A 27298-nucleotide genomic window follows, 5' to 3' on the forward strand; every position below is an offset into this window, starting at 1 on the left:
TAAATTACTGCTGTGGCAGCATAGTCTGGACCCCCCCATCTCAACATAATTTGTTCCAGCGAGGGACCCCCACCAGAAGCAAAAATTTGAGTTACAAATGTTCGCTTTAAAAATATATATATTCAAAGATTTGCACACATTTTCACGATTTGTTTTCAAAAAATAGCAGATCTACAAGCTCGTAGCGCAGCACGAAGTGACACGCTATGAGCTTGTAGATCTGCTACTGTATGTGCATATCAACACACACACGCATGTGCGCACACACACACACACACACACACACACACACACACACACACACACACACACACACACACACACACACACACACACACACACACACACACACACACACACAGATCATACACTTGCAATTATTTCCAATTGACCAGAATCAGAATCACCTTATTATCACATCACAAGTTTAACTGTGTGAAGAAGTGGGTGTAATAATTATTAGTATTAGCATGTTCAACTGTGCTCAATTTATAGTTTAGAATGAATAAGAATTAATGGAGTGTAAGAGAACAGAGTCATGCGCCCCAGCTGTTGCCAGCTGTCAATCTGCTGACTGAATAAGTGTTTCTAATCAGGCGTTTCTACATCACAGCCCATTCTCATAACAAGGTGATCCGTTTAAAACACAGCTCCTCCACCTACACTTTGATCACCTGCTTCTCCGCTACTGTAGTTGTGGAGTTAAACTGAAATCCAATCTCTGGCATTGCTCTGAAGTTAAACTGAATTCAATGTCTGCATCAATATTGTCTTTCTTTGGGCCCGCTCTAGTATAGGCTACCCATGAGGAGTTTCTGCATTGCATTCTCTGAGTATCTTATAGCATGCTGCTTGTATAGCCTAACGCCAAGTATTTCACACAGTATTACTATTATGTTGCTGTTTCATTAGACTGCCCCAACGCTCCTGATTTCGTGTATAGAGGGGCGGGTGTAAAGAGCCGGCGAGAGATTGCGGCTGATCCCATTGGTTCACCGATCTGTCCGTCAACCCCCGCCCCGTTAACACAACATTACGAGCGACGCCCACTGCACTCTGGTTGGTTGGGAAGTGAAACACTTCCTCATACCGAGTACACCGACGGGCTGGGCCAGGCTTTTATTTTTTAGCAACACTAAACAATAAAAGCCTGGAGATCGAGGCTACTGTTTCATAGATTGTTAACCCATTCAAACCAGGAACGCATCTGTGTAACCACTTTAACCATTTTTGCAATAGTTTAGCTCTTCAAAAATACAGTACAATACAGTATTCTTGCACAGGATTGGACACTTTTCCGTGTACATTATGGCATTGGTTCTCAAAGTGGGATCCGGGGACCCCCAGGGGTCCTTGGGGGGTTACCAGGGGGTCCCCAGCAAAAGTAGTTAATACAGCGTCACAATCATTTTAACCACTTTAACTATTTTCAAAAATAGCAGATCTACAAGCTCATAGCGTGGCATCGAGTGTCGCACTAGGAGCTTGTAGATCTGCTATTTTTTGAAAAATCTTGAAAATGTGTGCAAATCTTTGAATATATATATTTTTTTTTTAAAGCGGACATTTGTAACTCAAATCTTTGCTTCTGTGGGGTCCCTGGAACAATATTTTTGAGATGGGGGTCCGCAGCCAAATACATATCATTTTGGGGGTCCTTGACATGAAAAAGAATGACAACCACTGCATTATGGTACAGTCAACACATGACAAATGACAAATTTACATTAATAGAAAGCAAAGAAAAAAATGCAATGCTACAAAGTAACCAAGTAGGGTATTAGGTAAACATTGGTGGTCAAGCAAATAGTATACCGTATGTCTATGCAAACAGTATGTAAATAACAAAACATATGTGTGAACAAGTAACCACCATACATCTACATAGTATAACTAGCATACAAAACAGGAAGTGATGATCTCTTTCTCTCCTCTCTAAAACTTATCTTTATATAATTATAATTATAATACATTCTGTATAATGTCACATATACTTTTCCCCCTGAGTCTTATAAAGAATGTAGTATTTGCATGGATACATTTATGAAAATGAAACATGCGGCCAAGTGCCAAAAATGACATGTTCCTAAATGTTAGCCTCCTTATTAAGTTGGGTGTCTTGAAAATTACGTTTTAAGAGCTCTCCACTGTCTCAGTGTCTTGTGGAGTTAGTGAGACTGTTGATAATATTGAGGCAAAACAGACTGCCAAAAAACCATTAGTGCAAGTAATGAGCTACAATTCCGAGCTCCGGATCTAATGTGTCATACTGTGTGTGAGTTATAATTGTTCAGGAAAAAGTGGTTATTTTATTTATTATACAAAAAGTTGTCTTAAGTGGAGCCATTTTATTTCAAATCTATTTTGAGTTCTCAATAATATTTGAGCAATTAATTTAACTAAGATCGTTTGCAGCTCAACACAATGTCACAAAAGCTCCTTCTCAGGTCAGATGCACTGTGAAAACATAATTATCCAGAGAAATAAAAAGTACTGCAGCTTGGAGGAAATGCAGTAGCCTGAAACCAAAACTTCAACACCACATTGCATTAACGTAAACGGATTCTAAGATAAAAAACGTGTTTGGTAATTTTTCTGTTGACCTCAAGGCAACAAATTGCTAAACTAATTCACAATTACTCCCTCTGCATTTAGACACAGTGCAAGCAGGGTAGCAATAAACATGAACTATTAACACCATTGATTGTTATCATAAAATCATAAAACTATTATAGTCCACTCTAGCTCACAATCAAAAACAGCTATGCAGATCTCTTTATTTGTGTTTGATCTCTCTGTCCTGGGGGAAGGCGGCATAATTACACTTCACAGCAACAACACGTGGACACGTGGAGCCTACCTGTCTCCCATGTGACCAAAGGGGGATTAAAATAACAACTCCCTCCACCACCACCACAGAGTCTATAGAGGTTCGAATGCACCGCGGTACAACCGGCTTTGTCGAGCGTCTATACTAGTGGTTTTCAACCCTTTTCATGCCAAGGACCCCTGATTTGATATACATTTGGCCACGGACCCACATCTGACAATGTTTTGTGCCAGGGACCCCCAGAAGAGAAGATTTGTGTTAAAAAAAAATCAAAATTCTACAAAATTCTTCAAACAATTTCAAGATTTTTCGAAAATGTTCAAAAATAGCAGATCTAAAAGCTCGCATGTGAGCTTGTATATCTGCTATTTTTGAATAGCCAACGGATACAATATGGATAAAGGGGTGAAAATGTATTGACACCTTTTGTTGGGGACCCCCTGAAACCCCCTCAAGGACCACTGGTGGTCCCCGGACCACTGGTTGAGAACCACTGGTCTTAACGAACACAATTAGCCCGTGTTTGGGGGAGGGAAGCCAGGGCGGGGAGGAGGGTGGTGTTGTCTCTGCAACGTACTCCTACAGACTGGGGGCGCCACCTGTCAGCGGGGAGTAGGGTTGCCACCTCCTATGGGGAGAAATAAGTATCTTAACCCATTAAGGCCTGAGGTTCCGATTCTACAAATGTCTTGTAAATCCTATAACATCCCATAATCAGTGGTTCTCAAACTTTTTCATGTCAAGGACTTCCAAAATTATATGTATTTGGGCCGCGGACCCCCATCTCAAAATATGTTGTTCCAGGGACCCCCAGAAGCAAAGATATGAGTTACAAATGTTTGCTTTAAATATTCAAAGATTTTTTTATATTTTAATATTCAAAGATTTGCACAAATGTTCATGATTTTTCAAAAAAATTGCAGAACTCATAGCGCGGCACTCGGTGCCACGCTATGAGCTTGTATGTCTGCTATTTTTGAATAGCCAAAGTATAAAATAATGGTTTACTGTAAGTGGTTACACAGATGCGTTCACCGGTTTTAATGGGTTAACGTTCAGCCCAGAATCTGAAGGTATATATGTATGGCATATCAGCATGATCAATATAATATGTGTTAAACAATATTCCATGTCTGCCTCAGGGGATAGTCTTGTAGGAATTGAGTGATTTCACTCTGTGTAGTCTGTTCTCCAGCTGGCAATACATAGATATCTCTACAGAAATCTCTAAAAAGCGCACCGCTGGCTCCCATTAACTAAAGGCAAGGCGACCTGAGCCAGACTTTTTTTGTTCAGTCTTTTTACATTAAAGGTACTTCTTTTGAACGTTGCCGTGTTTGTATAAAAAAATAAAGAAAGAAAAAGAAAATAAACATGAATAACCCAAAATATATACTGTTGTACTATGCGCACATTTCTGCTAACCAAAATACTGAGTTAGAGAACCTTTGGCACATGGACTTTTTGGCAAAGGCTTGCATAGTCATAAGCCATTTTAAATACCAGAGTGTAAAAGGTCGAAAAACCCATCAACGATTTTGAGACAACTGCTCAGTTTAAATACTCAGTGCCATTTGGCTTGCTATACCTGGCTGTTACGAGTTGCACGGAATACACTAGAAGTCATCATGTCGGAAGTTACTGTGTTAGACAGGATTACATAGTGAGTACAGGAGTGTAACAAAGTAATCATGTGAGGGAAGAAGGATTTGTGACGCTGCTTTGTGTGGCACTTTTGGATGGAAGTTTTGTTCGACATTTTGAACCCGAAAATAGCTGATCTACAAGCTCAGGTATAAGCTTTTACTGGAGATGTGCCGGCATACAACTTGGATTTATATACATAGAGGGAAATTCTGTCAACATAAAAGTTTTGGGGAGTTTGGAAAAGGCAATTCTCTTGAATGCTGCCTTCAGATACGGCATAGAAAGGGGGTATTTTTGTTTCTTTCACCATAGTAAATCATGATATGGAGAGGGCACCTTTTACAGACGGTTAACAGGGCGCAGTGTGCACGTGCCAACGTAGTGAAGCAGGCTGGATCCCACGCTAGGCAGTGACTGTAAGAACATCAGGCTTGCCATGATTGTCATTAAGCTTTCATTAAAATGCCATCATCATTAGCGCAGCATTAGTTATTCCCTTGGTCTGCCACTTTGGCGACATAGGAATATCAAAACACAATCAAGGTCAATTAAAACAACAAGGTTTTTTGGCCGCAACTCACTGGGAAGCAGCAGCTGGCATCTTACATGCTGTAAATTATTAATGCATTCTCTCTTTTTGAGCGAGAGCGATACAACCCAATAAAGACTGAACAGAACGGAAATGGTGGGCCGGTGCTCATTGCACAACAGCAAATTCAGGTGCTCTATGGTTAAAGGTGTATTATTTAGATCAGGGGTTATCAACTGATTTTGACCCAGGGACCACCATCCTAACTAAGAGCAACCTGGGGACCACCACTGTTATTATATTGACTTTTTTGCAGATATCCGATATTCCGATATTGTCGAACTCCTAATTTCCGATACCGATATCAACCGATACCGATTATATATGCAGGCTTTTTCACCAAAAGTCAACTAATTGTCAGGTAACAACATCACCAAATAAAATAGCTATAATATCAATATAATATCTAATAAAATACAGTGATGTTGTTATAGGTTTTCAATGAAGTGAGTCCTGTGACTCACTGGTGAGTCCCACTAATCTTAGATTAGATGTTGGCCTACAGTGCAGAAGCATAATTGCCTTGATGCATATAACATTAACGAGCGCCAACGAGCGTCAGCTGGACACAGACGCACACCTGACCTCCGCAGCGCTCTAATTTGAAAGTGACTGGAGTCCGTCTCATTTCTCTGCAAAAGCCTTTGAATATGATGGAATATGATTAAGGATTACTCACATTTCATATCACACACACCATACACCTGTAACTTATTAAAAGTTTCTAAAAAAAAGTTTAAAAAATAAAAAAAATCTGAATGCATGGCCAGGGACCACCTGCAATACCTCCGTGGACCACCGGTTGAAAACACCAGTAAAATTTTTATTGTTTAGGCAAATTTTTTATACGTTCTTTGAAATGAACCATTCCCTCTGCAAAATCATCTTCAGCTCTTTTGAGTACTTAATTTGTATAAGGCTCATAGCTATGACGTGTCATATTCTGGGAGGGACAGAATATTGCCATTGGAGATTCAAAATTCTGGTAAATTCCAGCTTTATCAGCAATTACAGTGAACACATTTATGGATTTCCCCAGACATAATACTGTATGTCTTGCATGTCTTGCATGTCTTGCAGTGGTGGAAAAAGTACTACATTTTTAGTAAAATTATCAATACTGCAATGTAGAAGTACTCTGTTACAAGTAAAAGTCAGGAATTCAAAATGTACTTGAGTAAAAGTACAAAAGTATTGGTATCAAAATATACTTCAAGTAGCAAAAGTAAAAGTAATCATTTTGCATAATGTCCCATTTCTCATGTTTTCAAATGTCTAAAAATATTTTGAAAATAGCCGATCTACAAGCTCACAAGAGTCGTGTCGCATGATCGCGATGCATTGTGAGCTTGTAGAAATGTATATAGGGCTGAAGTGGTTAATGCATGTTTTGTAATAATAATCAAAATCTACAAAGTAACTAGTAACTAAAGTTCTCAAATCATTGTAGTGGAGTAAAGTGCATTATTTGCCTCTGAGATGTAGTGGAGTAGAAGTAAAAGTATTGAAAATTGGAAATACTCTAGTAAAGTATAAGTACCTCAAAATTGTACTTAAGTACAACACTTGAGTAAATGTACTTACTTTACACCACTGACGTCTTGTGTATGTATTTTGTTGACTCTCAGGCTCTACACGTGCATGCAGACGCACACACACACACACACACACACACACACACACACACACACACACACACACACACACACACACACACACACAGGATGGGAAAGACCGAAAACGAAAAAAGATCATGATTGATTGGCGCTCACAGCCCATCGGCTTCCCTGGAGCTCTCAGCCTGTGGGCTAGCCTCCCTGTGAGGAGGCCGTGCATTAATCTGGGTCGGCCTGTTTGTGTAGGCCGGCTACCTCTCTGGGCCATGGAAATATTTAAATAAATGGCCCATGCTAAGCGGGTCAGTTTGACCGCAGGGTGTGAGAGTGGATAGCACCGCTCCACAAGGCTATAGCCTGTGTATATCGACAAGCAGGACATATTATTCTCCACATCTCCTGGGCAGTGCATCTCTGTTCTCTCTCTCTCTCTCTGCAGGTCTGTCTCTACTCTCTTCGCCTCTCTCTCTCTCTCTCTCTCTCTCTCTCTCTCTCTCTCTCTCTCAGTGGTGGAAGTATTTCTTTCTTCTTTTGTGTTGTTGACAAAATGGAATAAAGGTCCATATACAATGGTCCAAAGGGATAGACACAAAAAAAGCCCAAAAGCTTATGTCCAATATTGCAGTCCTTTTGACCACAATGGACTTTAGTACGATGTTTATTTACTTTTACTTTACTTGAGTATTTCCATTTTTCAATGATACTTCTACTCCACTATACTTCTACTCCACTATTCTTCTACTATTCTTCTACTCCACTACATCTCAGAGGCAAATACTGTACTTAATTGTACTCCAATTAAGTAATTAAGTGACAGCTTTAGTTATTAGTTACTTTGCGGATTTAGATTATTATTACAAAACATACATTAACTACTTAAGCCCTATTTTATACTTCAGCTATTAAAATGACTGATCTCTGTTCTCTCTCTGAAGGTCTGTCTCTTCCCCTTCGCCTCTCTCTCTTCCTGCATCTCCCTGTGTCTCTCTCTCTCTCTCTCTCTCTCTCTCTCTCTCTCTCTCTCTCTCTCTCTCTCTCTCTCTCTCTCTCTCTCTCTCTCTCTCTCTCTCTCTCTCTCTCTCTCTCTCTCTCCTCTCTCTCTCTCTCTCTCTCTCTCTCTCTCTCTCTCTCTCTCTGTGGTGGAAGTATTCTTCTCTTCTTTTTTGTTGTTGACGAAATGGAGTACAGGTCCATACAAGGATAGACACAATAGAAAGCTCAAAAGCGTATTTCCAATATGTTGGTCCTTTCGACCACAATGGACTCAAGCGCTTAAGTATTTTTTTTAAAACTTTTTTTACTTCAGCTATTCAAAATTGCTGATCTACGCGTTGTGAGTTATAGTTCTGCTTTTTTCAAAGGTTTGAGTACTTTTGCTTTCGCCGTCAATGCTTTTGTACTTAAAGTAACATTTTGAATGCAGACCTTTCATTGCAACAGAGTATTTTTTTTATTGTTGCTACTTTTACTTTCTGAGTACTTCCTCCAACTCTGCTCCCTCTCAGTATGTGCTTAGCTAAGTGTCTAGCACTGTGGTGTCACATATTCAGGGAGATGAGAGAGCAACCCTCCCGCAGTGCTTATTAACTGTAATGCATTCCTGTTCCCTCCTTTGATCACTGTGGGAGACGCTGTGATTCCTTCTGCCCGTCTTGCACTCTGTGGCTTTTTCCACTGTCTGTTAAAAAAACTTTTTTTCTTTCTCTCTTTCTTTCTCTCTTTCTGTCTCTGTACTCACACATACATTTCACACACGGACACATTGTGATTGAAAGAGAGCAGTATTTTACGCCCATGTCTATTGTCTTACATTATCCGTTCGTTGCGTTGTTGTCTATATCTATATTCTACCCCAGGGACGTGCAGAGGGATTTGGAGAGGCAGGGGCTGGAATTTCAAAAGGGCATCTATTGGATTTATTTTTATTTTACGAACAATTACCATACTTTTAGGGCCGAAAACCCGAAAAATCAGAAAAGGTATCATTGCGTGCTTTGAACGGAGCAGATTGGACCTTCCATTCCAGAGATAATGGCCAGAACATCTTGAAAACGGCCACTTTCGCCGGTTTTCGATCGCCGATTTTAAAAAAAACTTTTAAAAAAGAATAATAATATTTAATATCATATTGTTTATGTCCCTCAAACGTTTTTCAAAAGGTTTGAGCCTAAATCAAGCCTCAGATATACTCATTCCAACTAACTTCTCTCTGGCTTATAAAGCACTTTCACCTGCAATACCACATTGTCCTGTTTGGCACAGAGCGCTATTGAGCCAGTTTGTATGCATGTTATCTCCTGGTTATGTGTGGGAAAAGTTTTTTTTTTTTTTTACTGAAAAACGGGAGGGATTGTACCCTGACGTGACGTCGCGTCAGGGTACAAATCAGTTTGGCCCGTTTTGAGACCAATTTACAGAAAACCCCAGATTTGCTGTGAAAGCCTGAGTGTTCAAACTGGGGTGTTTTTGGGGGATAGAAGAGAGGTAGGGGAGACCAAAAACACACAAAAAAAGAAGAAAAAGTTCAAATTCATGGTGTAGTCCCTTTAAAATACAGAGATAAGAGGTTTCTGTACAGATGCAAGCCCTGGAGTGAGTTGTGGAAACATAGTGGCCCCTCTTCATCATCAAAGTTGCCCAGCCCTGTTATAGAGGGAGAGAAAGGGGACAAGTGGGAGGATGACAGAAACATGTGCAGAGATGGAGAGATGACAGAAATGGAGAGGGACAGAGAGAGAGATGGTGTGAGAGGCTACACTGCAAAAAATGGCCATCTAAAAATAAGAAAAAAAAAATGTAATACAAGTGTATTTTGATTGAAATAAGCAATCTAATCTGCCAATGGAACTAGTATACTTTAGCTTGTCAAGATGTCTTGAAATAAGATGTGATATGTGGGCTTTCAAGATAAAAATACATCTTGGAATTAGTAGGAAAAACTAATTGTGAGCTATATTAACTAATATTAAGTTATATAATAGATCAAATATTTCTTGAAGTTAGCTGGAAATACTCAAATTAAACAATTGTTACTAATATTAGGAAATGCTTTTTGTGTCATAATAAGACATTTTGTCCTGTTTGGCAAGCCTATTCATTTCAAATCAAGCATATGCATCTTATTCTAAGCTCTACAAAAGTGATATTGTTCTAGATATAAGACCCATCACCCAGTTTGGCAAGCCTATTCATTTCAATTCAAGCGTATGCATCTTATTCTAAGCTCTACAAAAGTGATTTTGTTCTAGATATAAGACCCATCACCTACTTCAAATAAGACTGAAATAATTAAAACAAGTCTTGCATTAAAGAAATACAATTTATTTTCTATGTATACCTTATATAAAATACAGTACGTGCAGCATCACATGGCAACTTCACAGTATACATACAGTGTGTCTGACTGGAGCACCATTCACCCTTCCCTCCAACCATTGACTGGACTGAGGCCATTCACAACATAAAAAAGAAAACATAAAATAATATTGCACTGGCATTAGATGCTTTCAATACTTTTTGGCTCACAGTGTACTGAATTAAAATAAATACATGTACACACAATATTGAAAATCGCAGAACATGTCAAATGTGTATAACATTGAGGTCATACCTGAACATATGACCAATGTCATGTCCCTCAAAACACGTACAAAGTGCTTACTGTATATTTTCACATTCAAATAGGGCATTTCTTTAAAAGGGCAAGAACACAAGGTAGGGTTGCCTTGGCATGATACAACTCCAAGGTGGACAAGAAATCCAAAATAGTCATTAGAAATTGATCAATATGCTCCTCATTGACTTACATTGTACAGTGAAACAGCTCTCAAAGTCTCTCCTTTAGCCCGTACACAAACAGCTGATTCAGACATTATAGAACATCACAAAACCCATGTTTTTCCTTTTTAAATTTAAGATTTCAACTTCCACTTGATTTTACTATTTGAAGATCCGGATGCGGATCCAGTCCAGGTTTTGTTCCTCATAAAAATAGTTTTATAAAAAAAAAAGGGGAAAAAAACAGTACTGGGTTTTATGATGTTCCATTTTCAGTCTTAATCAGCTTTGTTTGCGTTTGTTTACGTGCCAAAAGAGTGACTTTGAGAGCTGTTTCACTATACAATGTAAGCCAATGAGGCAATGGACCAATCATTTTTGATTTCTTGCCTACCTTTGGAGTTGCATCATGGCAAGGTAACTACACAATCCAAACCTCTACCAATATTTCCTCTACCCTGATATTTTAAGATTCAAAATAAAGTTATTGCTTTAACACAAACAGCTGGTTAATATAACACATTCCTCAATATAAAGTGCAGTGTAATAACATTCAAATTAAACGGTTCGGTATTGAACATGTACTGCTCGGCTAACAAGGCTACATAGAATTTAAGGCTGTGGATTGCAGCCTAGAATACTATCTAGGCTGTGGATTATAGCAAGGATGGGGATGGGGGTACTTCAGTCCACATCTGACCATAAGCTTTAGTGGCCGATGAAAGCTTTCCAATCGGCCATGAATTTCTTGTAAGATGGAGTGAGGTCTCCCTCATGGATTTCGTCCATGAGGACCTCCGTTTGTATGACAGAAGGCAGAGTGGCTACACACTTGGGGTACCTAAGGTGTAGGGCATAATAGTAGGCCATAAGGTACAAAACACCCTTTGCTACCTCACATTTTGGGAGTGTATGTATGGGCTCATCTCCTATAGCCAGAAGGAAGCCGGACTCACTCACAATCAGCACAGGAGAGGATAGAGGACGCTTCTTCAAGTACACATTGGGGTCTTCTTTTTCCTTTAACACAAAACACACACATCCGTCTATCAAGTAATGCACTTTTGTTTCAATGATCATTTCATTTGTTAAACCTGAGCCAGCTAAATCCTGATTATATTATTATATATATTATATGCAGGACCTTCAGCTATAACTATTTCAACACATCAGATTGTGTTGCTTTTGACAAGTGAATATTATACTGTAATGTTGTACACAGCTCACCTCCAGGACATGCACCAGAGCCTCACTCGCGTCTCCTAGCCTCTTTGGAGCAGCAGTCGTAGAGGGGAACAGTGATGGCAGTGCACGGAGGACCATGAGAGCCTGTTGAACTGTTGAGGAAAAGATTCATTACATTTATACTTAGATAAAAATGCACAATCAATGATCTACAATAGATATCTCTATATATATTTAAGACAAAAAGAGAGATAGAGACTTGCACATCAACGTGATATATCCACCCAACATCAAGTGCTTACTTTTGGTCATTCCCATTGGAGGTTTCATCATCTTTTTCGACACGCCATAAAACTGCAGCTTCTGGCAGAAGTCGTGCCATCTTCCTTTCAGTTCATCAATGTAGTCGATGTTATTCTTGTCCAGGATGAGGCGAAGTTCCTCCATCACCTATGAAATATTCAATATATAAACACGTTTGAATGCATCATCTAGGAGGAAATTGGCAAAACATTGGTAGATGTTTTGAATTATGCCTTTCACTTACATGTGCAATGAAATGGAAGCACGGATATCCCTCTATAATTTTGTTGTATTTGTCCTCATCGCGAACGGAATCTGAATCGATGAATGCTCTTCTGGCTTTGAATTCCAAATCCTGGAGCTGAGAAACAGACTTGTGGTTTGCCTGTAGGGTTTTGTGGAGCTTGGCCATGGTTGCTGGACTGTCGGACTCGGAATCAGGACTGTCGATGTCTGCCGGCTTGTTAGCTAGAAGACACAAAAATACATCATTAAAGTCAAGTAGCTCTATATTCTGATAATAATCATAGTGTGTTTGTTCATTAACAGGGTTCTCCTGTCTCTCCATCTCTACTAAACATAAAATGCATTTTCAGTTTGGGATACCAATTTTATCAAATCAGAAGAGAGAACTCATAAAGGATAAACACGTGAAATTGGAATTGATGACACAAAGTAGTGAGGAGACAAAATGTGTGAACTAGGACACTATAAAATTCTAGCTGAAATGGGTACCCTCTCCTGATTGCCTAAAATTGGCAACACAACTGTTAAATGTATGTTCTGTTTATTAAAGAGCTGGAGAGACACGGTTGTGTTATGCAAACACAACATAAAATAAATACATAACATTTGATATGAATGAGTGATTATAAAGTAAAGTAGTTGCTGCACATGATATTGGATGATTCAGGTCTCTAATAACAGTCAAAGCAGAATGCACATTTGCCAATACTAACCCTTCTACTTTATTTTACGAGTGCATCATGAAAACCAAATTGTGATATGGGTTAATTAGACCTGTAAACATCACAAAAATATGAACCCCTACACGGGTAAATGTGTAAATATAAATTTGAAGGTCACCTCTTTCTGGGGTCGTATTCTCCTCTGAGGAGCAGTCTAGAATGATGGTCGAGTCACTCGAAGAATCGATTTCCTCTGTGTCAGTTGGCTGCTCCAGACGGGGCATCATCGGCTGCGGGCGGTGCTTCTTTGAAGGTCTCCCATCTGGAAAGATCTTTTGGGGGGATCTCAGGTTCTGCAATCGTTTGAATAGCTGTCCATACACAGTGACCTGCACAAGACAAAAGTAAAGCAGTCTAAACTCCACTTAAAATGCCAACACTGTAGTCATGAACTGGATACATTTCACTTACCCATGTAGTGTTATTGTTCAGGTCCTGCAGCATGGGGTAGTACAGGACTATTCTTTTTGCCATATCTGTGACTTCTGGTTGTGATGGGTATCGGTCAGATTCAGCATCCCCCTTTGCCCTCAGGATTGCGATCATACTGGTCATGGTGTTACGGATGAGCCGGCATCTGAGGTCCTTGGACATTTCGCAGTTCCGCTCTTCACCCCTCTTCGCCAACACAAAGTATCGTTTTCGGACGTGCTCAAGTTTGCTGTCTGTGTATACGTAGCCTGGGATGGATATCTTCACAACCTTTTCAGGGGTTGTGTAGTTTGCAGCTGGACATCCTCCAACAGGTGTTGAAGTCTGTGGCAGTGGTGACTTGTTAGCAGAAGTAGAACCGCCTGAGTCTTCTCGGCCAGATTCCTATAAAATAAAAGATTATGAAGTACTGGCAAAACCAACATTTCCTTTTTACTGTGTTGTTAAACTGCACTGACAACATAGCACAAGAATGTTTAATGCGCCAGCTAACCGAACACCAATGAATATCTGAACCAGAGGATATTGGAGAAATGAATTAACAATTGTTGATCATGGTTTGCATTATTACTCTGTTAAGCAGAACAATAAACAGTTTTGTGGTATAATAAAAAGGTATGCTTGGAGAATGCCTAATGGTGTTACAGCCTAAACAAGTACCAATGCAACAAAGTTAACTTAAAGTTAGTCCATTTAAAAATAATTTAACAACTGAACACTTCTATAAGCCATCATGACTTATATAGGTTGCTACTTAATGCTGTGTTATTGTTAGAAACTGACCTCGACATCAACATGACCTGAAGACTGCCAGACTGCTCTTCTCCTCAAGAAGTTTTCTGGGCCTGGTAAAAGATCCCGCAAGTCTGAACGAGTCAGGGTGCGCATCATTGCCTCACTGATGCTTGCAGCTATAGGAAAATAGGTAATAAAAACAATATCAAATATTGCCACCTGGTTGCTGGGCCAACTGGAGTCTGGGGACTGGAGCTGCAAATATTATTAAGTATTCTAATATTTTTTAGAAGTGTTTTTATAATATTAATTAAACTGATTTGATCCAGGGGGTCGTCAGCTAAATGACTGATAATTAGGAACCAAATGGACCCTTACCGGTCCATTTGTACACAGTTACACAGGTTAACAGGTCTGTAACCCTCTGAGTTACTGCTGCATCCATAAATACAATAACAAGCACATAGGTGGCTTTATATCTAACCATCTATATAAAATTCGAAATAATAGCCCTACAAAAAAGGTATATAAAAATAATGTTTAACTAGAACTTTGTCACTAGACAAAATTACAGGTTAATGAGAGTAAATACAATTATTTTTGTATACTAGCCTGCATGTTCCAGTTATCCAAAGGGTTTGGCATATGCACAATGTCCCATTTCACAAGTTTCCAAATGAATAAAAACCTTTGAAAATAGCAGATCTACAAGCTCACAACGCGTCACAAATGTGAGCTTGTAGATTGGCTATTTTCAAATAACCAAAGCATCTAGGTCTGAATTGGTATGTTTTACAAAGTAACTTGAAACTAAAGTTCTCAAATAATTGTAGTAGAGTAAAAGTATAACATTTGACTCGGATGTAGTGGAGTAGAAATAAAGTTTTGAAAATTGGAAATACTCCAAATAAAAGTACTTCAAAATACCTCAGAATTGTGCTTAAATACAGTACTTGAGTAAATGTACTTGAGTTACTTTCCACCACTGCTTTTACTTAAGTAAAAAAATGTAGTACTTTTTCCACCACTGGTCATTTCTCACATCTATAACAAATCAAACTTCATTAAAAGCAGAATAGGTACAATATGATGGACATGCCAAAAAATTACAGATTTACAAGCTCACAAGTATCTGACATTATGTTTAAAAATATTTGCATGCATATTACCCCTTAAAGTCGACACAGTGAAGTCATCCATGTTGTTATGGCAGCTAGCTGGTTAGCCACTTAGCCCAGCTTCTTGGCTGCATTCTGCTAGTGTGTACAAACAAACAGATGCATTTCAGACATAAATAACATTCACCGTTAATGTAATCAACTTCAAAAGTAAAATCTAATGTTGTATGTACTTACCAGCAATAACGTGTGGTTTCAAATCAGGTTCGTTGGTAAACTTTGATAAAGTTGCAGAAAAATAAGACGGTGTTCTCATCATCACCTGGGAGCTGTAATCAAGCTCAGCGCACAGCTGTGTGTGTGAAACTGACGTCAAAGGAGCCGCCCATGGGTCGCTACCATTTCCAAAAGGAGGGGGGATTTGTGACACTAATTCATTCATGAATCAATTTAAAACGCATAGTTTCTTAATTGATGAGGGGTTTATAACATATGTGTACGTAAACATTAGTTTTTGTTCCCTACATTTTGTGCAGTGGAATTAAAATGAAAATATAAGATAACTGAAATATAACTATACCCTACATAGTCTGGTATATTATGGACCGGCAGTGGTGGAAAAAATGACTAATTTTTTTTACTTAAGTAAAAGTATCAATACTGCAATGTAGAAAGATATACTCTGTTAAAAGTAAAAGTCTGGAATTCAAAATTTACTTGAGTAAAAGTACAAAAGTATTGGTATAACAATGTACTTAATGTACCAAAGTAAAAGTAGTCATTATGCAGAATTTCCCTTTTCACAAGTTTTCAAATGTATAAAATGTATACAAAATCTTTTGAAAATAGCAGATCTACAAGCTCCGCACTGTGAGCTTGTAGATCTGCTATTTTCAAAAGGCCTAAATGTATATAGGGTTGAAGGAATACAAGTCAGGTGGCCTGAGGTGGGCATCAGGGCACCCATAGAGTTATAATATATCACCATATTTTTGGGACAACTGGGCACCAAAACCATCTGAGCACTAGGGACATGTGGGCACCTGGACGAGTGGGCACTTAGGGGTGGAGACATGTGGGCACTAGGGACCTGTGGGCACCTGGACAACTGGGCACTAGGGACATGTGGGCATTTGGGCAACTGGGCACTAGGGACAAGTGGGCACTAAGAACATGTGGGCACCTTCACAACTGGGCACTAGGGACATTTGGGCAGCTGGACAACTGGGCACCAAAACCATCTGGGCACTAGGGACATGTGGGCACCTAGACGAGTGGGCACTTAGGGGTGGAGACATCTGGGCACTAGGGACATGTGGGCACTAGGAACATGTGGGCACCTGGTCAACTGGGCACTAGGGACATGTGGACAACTGAGGGGGTCCCTGTTTCATCTCTCTCTCAGCTAAGGGGGCCATGCTTTATCTCTCTCTCTCTCAGTTAAGGGGGTCCCTGTCTCATCTCTGTCTCAGCTAAGAGGGCCCAGATGGTTTTGGTGCCCAGTTACCATCTGAGCACTAGGGACATGTGGGCATTAGGGCAACTGGGCACTAGGGACAAGTGGGCACTAAGGACATGTGGGCACCTTCACAACTGGGCACTAGGGACATTTGGGCAGCTGGACAACTGGGCACCAAAACCATCTGGGCACTAGGGACATGTGGGCACCTACACGAGTGGGCACTTAGGGGTGGAGACATCTGGGCACTAGGGACATGTGGGCACTAGGAACATGTGGGCACCTGGTCAACTGGGCACTAGGGACATGTGGACAACTAAGGGGGTCCCTGTTTCATCTCTCTCTCAGCTAAGGGGGCCCTGCTTTATCTCTCTCTCAGTTAAGGGGGTCCCTGTCTCATCTCTGTCTCAGCTAAGAGGGCCCAGATGGTTTTGGTGCCCAGTTATCCCTAGTGTCCAGATGGTTTTGGTGCCCACATGACCAGTTACCATTTTTTGAAAGTCATCAGTGGTTTGATTGATTGATTGATTGAATATTGTATTAGGCAAACAAATGTAAAACAGCACAATTACATTTAAAATACTTTGACTAAAAGGTCCGTCCAAAAAAGTCCTTGCGGTCTAGTTTCCATTGAGGTCCTTGGTATTCAATTCATAGTCATATATAGTAGCACCAAACAGTTCAAATATCAACAAAACAAAAAAAATGCAGAGTTTGGTCTTATGAAAAACATTTATATTGTAAATTCATCATTGTATTGTTTTGAATGCCAACCTCTCTCTACAGTTGGGTGGAATGATCAGTATTTAGTGTATGAGGTAGAAGTTCCTTACCAGGCTCAAGCCAATATTTTTGTTGATCCTGGAAATCTTGTTGATTATATGCCATACTACTATGTGACATTAAATAATAGAAAGTACATGCCGATTAGGTATAAGCTCACAGACGTCATTGCACATGCTTAATGTTGTGTGGGGAAGAAAGAAAACTGACTTTTCCAATAAAGATGTCTTTTCTGGAAATAAACTAAGTCTATGTCTTGATATGAGAGGATACATCTTTTACAAATAACACAACGCCTTAAAAAATGTGTGATATGCCAAAAAAGCTTGTTTTATCCAAGACATGACTCAATACCAGATAATTTCAAGATTTTATCACTCACCAAGACATTCAAGTTACACTGTATGAAAACAAGCCCCTATATCTCACAGAAATAAGACTGGTTAGATGATTGTACCTTATATTAAGTGTGATGAGGCATTTTGAATAGAAATAAGCCAGATGTACTTCATAAGATTTTGATTTTTTGCAGTGTAGTGGGACAGGAGTGAGAGAGAAGGGCAGTGGTGTGTTCTAGGTTTCTTCTTTGGGGCATACGATATGCTCGACATGGTCACGCTTGCGCGTGGTCAATGGATGAAATGGTTACTGCGTATAGCGTAACACGGTAGAACCAAGCCCCCATAGAACCGAGAGGGAGCAATGAAGCGAAGACAGCGGGGTTCGTTTTCGTTGTCTTTTCGAATGGCCGAATAGGGCTGAACTTCTACAAAGTAACTAGTAACTAAAGTTTTCAAATAATTGTAGCGGAGTAAAAGTACAATATTTGCCTCAGAGATGTATTGGAGTAGAGGTAAAAGTATTGAAAATTGGAAATACTCCGTTAATTAAAAATCACACCCTGTGTGAAGTGGGCGGTGTCTTGCTAGCTAATCACAATACTGAATGGAGTCAACCAATCATGTACAAAAAATAAATACATTTATTGAAACACTCTTTATGATGGAAGATACCATAACTTTAAAAAAACCAATTTATGGTTTTTTTTAAGTTATGGTTTCTTATATATGCCTATGCACATGTGTCATGTGACACTGGTCAATCACAGTCCTGAATAGACTGTGATTGGCCAATCACGGTGCAGGGTTAGGCGGGGTACATTTTTGGCCAATCACAGCGCAGGATTTGTTGTACAAATATCCAAACCTCACTTATAGGGGTGGTTTCACCGCCCAAAAATACCTCAATGTGTACTTAAGTACAGTACTTGAGTAAATGTACTTAGTTACTTTACTTGTTTACACCAAAGGTGGTCATAAACGTGTCAGTTACTCTGCTCAGAATAAACATGGACATCCACGCCACAGTTACAGTATGAATAATAAGGGTGTCTTCTTAAAGGAGTAGTTCACCCCCAAATAACACATACCCCATGAAGCCTTGAATTCATGGAGATTTTTTAGTTTTTCATTCATTTTGTCACATTCCTGAGCCAATAGGAGACTTACAGGAGACTCTTTGAGACTCTTTGAGACTCTTTGAGTCTCCTACCGGAGACCTCGCCGGTCATCACATTATTGGCAAATTATTGGCTTATAATTGACAAAAAAAACTAAAATCTCCATGAATTCAAGGCTTCGTGGGGTTTGTAATTGATAGAAAATAAGTATTTTTTTTGTGTGAACTACTCCTTTAGAACAGATTACTGGGTTAAGCACTTGAACCCCATTCTCGGGGGAATCTTAGCCAAAAATAGCAGCCCTATACGAGCTTGTAGATCAGCTATCCTCTACACCAAAGAGATTTGGTGTAGAGGGGAAAAAGCAGAGCCCAATCAGTTCCATTTGACTAAAGCATAGTCATGAAGTCACGTTGATTGTAGGCCTACCAGTTAAGTCATATCATCATACTTTGTCATCACTGCCATTATGTTTAAAGGTTTCATGACATTCAGTTTTACGACAAATTAAAAGTATTTATCATGGTCCTTCAAACGTGTATTAAAAGCTTTAACTGCAAAATCCACTCCAGTGAGCCATGGCAGGATTTCTTCTCTCTGATTTTTAAAGCCTTTTCAACTGCAATGAAAAATCTTTGCCTCCGGGTGTCGCTGTTGAGGGATTTTGACTGTCAATCATCGCCTCTTAATAATTCCATAACGAGTCAACCGCAGATAAAAACCCAGAGCGTATATACGGTGTGCTAGATCGCGTAGTTTAATCATTATAATTCTCCCTCCTGTCAGAGGAGTCATTAATTCACACAAAGAGTGTCTTTATCACAATATGCCCAAATAGGGAAATGTCATAGTACTGACAACATTCAGATCATAGATTTAGCTAAAATAGACATTCAGGTTGAGTAACGTCATTAGCTATTCCATATAATGTTGTCATCACGCAATGATATCACAACATCATGATTACATAAGATGTAATTGTCCTTTTAAATGTCGTTATTGTATTCTCTACCACAACACCATTCAGCAACTTATTTAAATTGCCCTGCCTTCTAACAACCTTTCTGTAAATTACTTGCACTGATTCACAGTGGTGCTGGTGTGTGAAATGTTTCACTGGACGATACATCTGAAAGGACCTAATAATTCCAGGCCAGCTGCTGTGGTAGTCGGACACAAGGTGTACTCATTTGAAGGATACATTAACAAGAAGAACAGTGGTCAGATGGAAGTCCACATCTTTAACACAGTGTCCCTGCGCTGGAGGAAGTTGCCCCCATGGACAAATGGAAGAGGAGAAGGTCCCCCTGATGTTCCCTCCAGTCTCGTGGGCCACACAGCTGTGCTTATAGCAGATTGTGTCTACATCTGGGGAGGATATCCTTGCTGTAACCTGCTCTATGGATTTGATGTCGACTCCCACAGATGGTTCAAGCCCGAGATTTCTGGAACCGTTCCAGAGGGGAGGTACTACCACACAGCCTGTGTCTTGGAGAATGTCATGTATATCTATGGAGGATCCGTCAAGCGGACTGGAAATACTAATGACATGTACAAGTTGGACACCACCACAATGGTCTGGGCTATAATTAACACCAGAGGAACTCCACCACCTGTTTCATATGGTCACTCTGCCACCATCATCGGGACAAAGATGTTTGTATGTGTGGGCAGTGGGGACCAGAGGGTCTCCTACTACAACATCAGAGTGTTTGACACAGAGACCAACAACTGGCTGAAAGCACCTCCTGCACAGCATCGCCCAGAAGGACGCTGGGGTCATGCAGCCTTTGCCTACAATGGAGAGCTGTACATATATGTCTTCAACCGGAAATACTTAAATGATGTGTGGAAATTCAACCCAGTGACCTTCACCTGGAATAAGGTTGAAGTCAAGGGAAGCCCTTCTCAGATGTATTGTATGCGCTGTTGCATGGTGGGAGATCGTATCATCCTCTTTGGAGAATGGGGTCTGTACATCTTAGATTTAGGTCCAACACTGAAGACATTATGCAAGCTAGTAGTTATTCAGTACGGTGTGGAGCAGTCAGAACTCCCTCATGACATCAGGTGGGAACTGGCAGCCATGACTAAAAACCACTAGAAAGGTTCACATGCTCAGTGGAGCGCACATCTCTGCCAGTACAATAATTGCCTCTTAGATGTAGTGGAGTAGAAGTAAAAGTACTGTAAAATTTGATATACTCCAGTACAAAATACCTCAAAATTGTACTTAGCGCCCTGGCTGCCAAGAACAAATTAAAATGAGTTAAAATAAAACAAAAAAAACAAACAATAATATTTATATATATTTTTTTTTTAAAACGTTCAGAACCTAAGATATCATGATCTGAACATTTGCTACTCCATTCACTTCTTGTTTAACTTATTACTTAAAAAGGCTGTATCTCGGCTCCTGTGTACTTTTTTTTTACTATGTATTTTTGGCCCTAAGGCAGACAATTAATGTCAACGAGGTCGCGATGACCTCGTTGACGTTTTTGAAACCACACAGTATAACCCTCAGTGATTAGCAACCATCAGGGGATCGATCATACTGGAGATAAATATTCTGTGACTACTTGAAAAAGGTAAGAAAATCAAAAAATCTCTGCCAGTGAGCAAACGCAGCCAGAAATAAGTCTGGCAGTGAGAGAGTTAAGTACAGTACTTAAGTAAATGTACTTAGTTACTTTACACCACTGGTGGAAACCTTGTATGTCCACCACACCATTACTTTTCAGTAACACACTCTTTTATGCGATGATGTAAGGGCAGTGTTTCTCAAAGTGGGGTCCGGGGACCCCCAGGGGTCCTTGGGAGGGTTCCAGGGGGTCCCCAGCAAAATTGGGGATCTGCTATTTTCCAAAAGTCTTGAAAAAATTATAAGATAACACAAATCTAGTACGGGGGTCCTTGGCAAATTTTCAGATGGGGGTCCGCCGCAGAAAAATACGTATTGATTTGGGGGTCCTTGACATGAAACAGTTCAAGGCACACTGATGTAGGGCCATTCGTTTACGGGGAAAAAAATAAAAAAAGTTGAAATATGGAGATAGATTTCTGTCCGACAGGGACAATGAACTGTATTTGTTTGCCTATTCAAAAATAGCAGATCTACAAGCTTGTTGATCTGCTATTTTTGAAAAATCTTGAAAATGTGTGCAAATATTTGAATATATATATATTTTTTTAAGTGATTTTTTTTTTTACTCAAATCTTTGCGTCACTGGAACAACATATTTTGAGATGCGGGTCCGTGACCAAATACATAATCTAAAAATGTTTTCTAAATCCTAACCGTATGTTTCTATATGGTGCTCCAACTTTTTCATGTCAAGGACCACTCAAAAATTTATTTTGTCCATGGATCTCCATCTCAAAACATTTTGTTCCAGGGACCCCCCAGAAGCAAATACTGAGTTAAAAATTTTCACTTTGAAAAAATATATATATATATTCAAAGATTTGCAAGATGTTCAAGATTTTTCTAAACATTGCAGATATACAAGCTCACAAGCTGTGAGCTTGTATATCTGCTATTTTTGAATAGCTAAAGAAATCTAAAATGACACAGATTCTTTCCCGGTCTAAATGGATTACATCTCTTTACAGTACAGTACTGTATCTACTGTATGTATGTACGTATACAGGCATTACAACATAAACGTATTGTATGATAAATAAGTAAATACTAATATGTAGTGCAGTGATTCCCAACCTTGTCTGGATCAGTGTTGATTTTGACAGCAAATTTTGATTTAGTTTTAGTCATAGTCTTTTGAATAAAATTCCATTTAGTTTTAGTCAGATTTTAGTCATCTGAAATGTTTGATTTTGGTCTAGTTTTAGTCGACTAAATATACAGTTGATTTAGTCGACTAAAATGTATTTTGGCGGTACCTTGATGGCGTCATAATGGCTGATTTTTACACTTGGTTGCATGCTGAAAATAGCAGATCTACAAGCTCACAACTTTCTGGTTTCCGGCCAGAAAGTTGTGAGCTTTCTGGCCAGCTTTCTGGCCTTTCTGGCCAACTTTAGTACGGCTTTCTGGCCTTTCTGGCCAACTTTAGTACGGCTTTCTGGCCTTTCTGGCCAACTTTAGTACGGCTTTCTGGCCTTTCTGGCCAACTTTCTGGTTTCCGGCCAGAAAGTTGTGAGCTTTCTGGCCAGCTTGCTGGCCTTTCTGGCCAACTTTAGTACGGCTTTCTGGCCGGCTTTCTGGCCAACTTTCTGGCCAGACGAATGAACGAGAACGAAAGCGGTTCCGACCAATGAGCTCGACTCACGAGCTTGCGCACCTTGGTGACACTACTGCGCATGCGAGATGACACGCAGAGTGAGCAAAACACGTCACATGTCACAAGGGAGTATGCGCTGGTTGTGCAACTCCAGTGGTGGAAAAAGTACTCAAATGTTTTACTTAAGTAAAAGTATCAATACTGCATGTAGAACAAGACTGCAAGTAAAAGTCCGGAATTCTAAATTTACTTGAGTAAAATTTCAAAAGTATTAGAATCAAAATGTACTTGAAGTACCAAAAGTAAAAGTACTAAAATGTTTGAAAATAGCCGGTCTACAAGCTCACAACGCGTTGCGGTGCGACGCGTTGTGCGCTTGTAGATCGGCTATTTTCAAATAGCCTATAAAATAGGGCTAAAGTGGTTTAATGTATGTTTTATAATGTAATCATTCATATCTGCAAAGTAACTAGTAACTAAAGTTTTCAACTGATTGTATAGTGGAGTAAAACTACAGTGTTTGCCTCCGAGAGGTAGTGGAGTAGAAGTAAAAGTACTGAAAATTGGAAATACTCCCGTAAAGTAAAAGTACCTCAACATTGTACTTAAGTACAGTACTTGAGTAAATGTACTTAGTCACTTTACACCGCTGAGCAACTACATACAGTACGAGTGAATGGGCGGAGATTTCCGGTGCCCTCTCTATTATTGTTTAACTCTATGGGTAGAACACACACCACTGAGAGAGGGAGAGAGAGCTGGAATGAGTGACATAGTGACAGAGAGTGAGAGAGATGAGAGGCTGCTATAGAACAGTCGATGTAGAGAGAGAGAATAAAGGCTGCTAGAACCGGAGATGGAGTGAGAGAAAGTGAGGCTGTGACACAGGGGGTCTGGCTATGGGTTTGTTGGAGCAGGTATAGTTGAACTTCAAAAGAGATTAACCCATTCTATACGGGAACGCATCTCTGTCATTTTAGATTTCTTTGGCTATTAAAGAATAGCAGATATTCAAGCTCATATGAGCTTGTATATCTGCTATATTTATTTAAACAAATCGTGTAATTGTGTGCAAATCTTTGAATACATATATTATTTTTTTTGGCGAACATTTGTAACTAAAATCTTTGCTTCTGGGGGGGTCCCTGGAACAAAATATTTTACAAATGTTCCCTTTAAAAATATATATATATTCAAAGATTTGTACACATTTTCACGATTTTTGAAAAATAGCAGATCTACAAGCTCATAGCGCGGCACCGAGTGCCGCGCTATGAGCTTGTACATCTGCTATTTTCAAATAGGCCAAAGAAATCTATTTCATAATACAGCTGCTGATATGATGTTCTTTTTTCCACCAGTTCCTCTGTTGATTTGTCCAGCTTGTTGACACTGCATGGGTCAGCAGAGTGTTTGCCATGGGTAATTACGACCATCATTTAGGATTAAATTATACTGTAAAACCGTGCCTCGGTTATAATTTAACCACTAAGGAGATGCTTTTTTTTTAATGACGCAATTGTCTCATTGTGCATGGGAAATATTCCACATCCTTCCCTGGAACCTCAGGAGCTGTCAAGTCAATGTATTAACCGCAGTTTACATACATACATCACTTATTATGTGCCAGTAAAAAAAAAAAATGGGTTTACATTAAAACGTGTATTTAGCCACACAGAGGATAATACAAACTTGAGCCATTCAATCCTGGTACGCATGCTGTGTAATTTTTTTTTTTTGATTGCTTTGGCTATTCAAAATATGGCAGATATACAAGCTCATAGCGCGGCATCCGGATTGAATGGGCTAAGCTTCTTTTTCCCTTCCCCTATTCCAGTGGTGGAAAAAGTACTCGAATGCTTTACTGAAGTAAAAGTATCAATACTGCAATGTAGAAGTACTCTGCCACAAGTAAAAGTCCGGAATTAAAAATGCACTTGAGTGAAAGTACAAAAGTTTTGGTATCAAAAAGTACCAAAAGTAAAAGTACAAAAGTGTTTGAAAATAGCAGATCTACAAGCTCACAAGCTCACAAGCTCACAACGCGTCGCAGTTGTGAGCTTGTAGATCGGCTATTTTCAAATTGCCTAGGTTTAAAATAGGGCTAATGTGGTTAATGTATGTTTTATAACGTAATAATTGATATCTGCAAAGTAGCTAGTAACTAAAGTTCTCAAATAATTGTCGTGGAGTAAAAGTATAATATTTGCCTCTGAGATGTAGTGGAGTAGAAGTAAAAGTATAGACAATTGGAAATACACCAGTAAAGTAAAAGTACCTCAAAATTGTACGGCACTTGAGTAAATGTACTTAGTTACTGTACTTTACACCACTGCCCCATTCTCCCTCTCTTGTTACCTGACCCTCTCTCTCGTCCAGACCCGTCTTTTTCTCCCTCCTTCTCTTCCCTTTTGTCTCTCGTCTGCTATCAGGTCGTGGGTTATTAATCTTCTTCAGAAGGTGAGATGCTTTGTTGACACTTGCTCCACCAAGCAGAGAACGGTATCGACTGGAAGGAGTCGTTCAAAGAAACGACGAGAGATGTTTTTTTCAAGGGTTCGCTGCGTTTTGTCCTCAGTGCTGAGTGCAGCGTATGGATTAGGCACAAAGTTGAGAAAAAGTATGGATCAGAGAGGGAACACAAAATCCTGGAGTGATTGGAACAGGCACGATGTCAACCCACTGTTTGGGGGATTTAAAAAAAATAGAAAAACTTGCGTTCTTAACTCATTCACTGCCAGAATAAAATATCGTCTATAGCCGACCTTGCCAGCGATTCCGAGCGTTTTCTCTAACCTTTGAAAAATCATAAATATCAGAATATTATTTTTCACAACGATCCATCCACCGATGGCTTTAACTCATTGAGTGCCAATGACGCGTTTCACGTGTTTTACCGCAATGGCGCAACGTGCCAATGACGTGTTTGACGTGTTTTGCCAGACCCAAGGGGTCGGGCTTACATGAGGCTTTGTACCTGTTTCGTCCATACATGGGCAGGGGCCATACCGGCCCCAGCCAAAAAAAAGTTTGTGACGTCCCATTTCGTCACAAACTATTCATGACATCATGAACTTCAGTTATAAAGTGGTTTGTAGGTGTGTTACATACTAGGACTTCATTTTGGGTCTGGCAGAACCAGGTCTCCTGGTCTTGTTATTATTCAGAACCCAAGATATCATGTTTTGAAGATTTGCTGCTCCATTCACTTATTGTTTAACTTAAAAAGGCTGTATCTTGGCTCCTGTGTACTTTTTTTTTGTTATGTATTTTTGGCCCAGACATTTTGGCCCAGACAATTAATGTCAACTAGGTCGCGATGACCTCGTTGACATTTGTGAAACCACACAGGGCAACCCTCAGTGATTAGCAACCACCCTAGGATCGATAATACTGGAGATAAAAATTCTGTGACTACTTGAAAATCTAAGATAAATTGAAAAATCTCTGGCACTGGGACCACATAGCCAGAAATAATTCTGGCACTCAATAAACTTGATTCAGCACTGTCTAATTCTTTTTTTCTTTTTTTTTTTTTTACTTTGTGGTCTTGTGTGGTGACCTCCAGGTGGGCCCATGCTATTTTGCCATGCCCAAAATGATTGCTCATGGTCAGGTAAATGACATGCATCTGCAGGGCCAATATAAAGTACAATATCAAGTCTCTGGTCAACAGATTCACCGACATTTTCACTCAAATATTACTGCTAGCAAACCTCAGATTTCTAATGCAAAGAGGGAGGTTAAAACAGACTCCTGCATGGGGGCAGAAGTGCATTGCCGGTCTGATTTTGACTAACGGTTGTGCCGGTGGAGATAATCAAATATTATGTCTTGAGAATCGATGTTTTGTAGATCAATTTAAAACATGTCTGTGGGATCCTTAAACTCACTACAAGTCCATAATCACAACTGTCTGGGACAAGCCAAATTGGAACAAATTGCTCCCTACCTCTGTCTGGAAGATGAATCTGAAATGGCTCCTGTAGATCTTCAATGCTGTTCACGTCTCTGTGTCCAATAAGGAAAGTTACTCTATATGTCTCAACCGAGCCATTTATCAACGCTGCCCACCAGATTGGATATGGGGCTGTGTGTGTGTGTGTGTGTGTGTGTGTGTGTGTGTGTGTGCGTTTGCGTGCGACATTGTGAC

The 27298-nt window shown here is 39.7% G+C and overlaps 2 protein-coding genes across 3 annotated transcripts in view; one reads left to right on the top strand and one right to left on the bottom strand.

Moving 5' to 3' along the window:
* naaladl2 (N-acetylated alpha-linked acidic dipeptidase like 2) overlaps positions 1–27298 on the top strand; it is a 482128-nt gene that overhangs the window by 258990 nt on the left and 195840 nt on the right. The window lies entirely within an intron of this gene.
* LOC308086353 (uncharacterized protein) lies at positions 11168–15545 on the bottom strand (the record flags this gene model as incomplete). Its single annotated transcript, XM_080429874.1, has 9 exons — positions 15438–15545; positions 15252–15338; positions 14131–14258; positions 13327–13731; positions 13034–13244; positions 12192–12415; positions 11947–12094; positions 11687–11796; positions 11168–11479 (listed from the first exon to the last, which is right to left on the bottom strand). Exons 2-9 carry the CDS (start codon positions 15280–15282, stop codon positions 11168–11170), a joined length of 1569 nt encoding a protein of 522 aa, XP_080286000.1. The 5' UTR covers positions 15283–15338; positions 15438–15545.

Source organism: Gymnoscopelus braueri (genome assembly GCF_963280865.1).
Source record: "Gymnoscopelus braueri genome assembly, chromosome: 6".
NCBI classification, from domain to species: Eukaryota; Metazoa; Chordata; class Actinopteri; order Myctophiformes; family Myctophidae; genus Gymnoscopelus; species Gymnoscopelus braueri.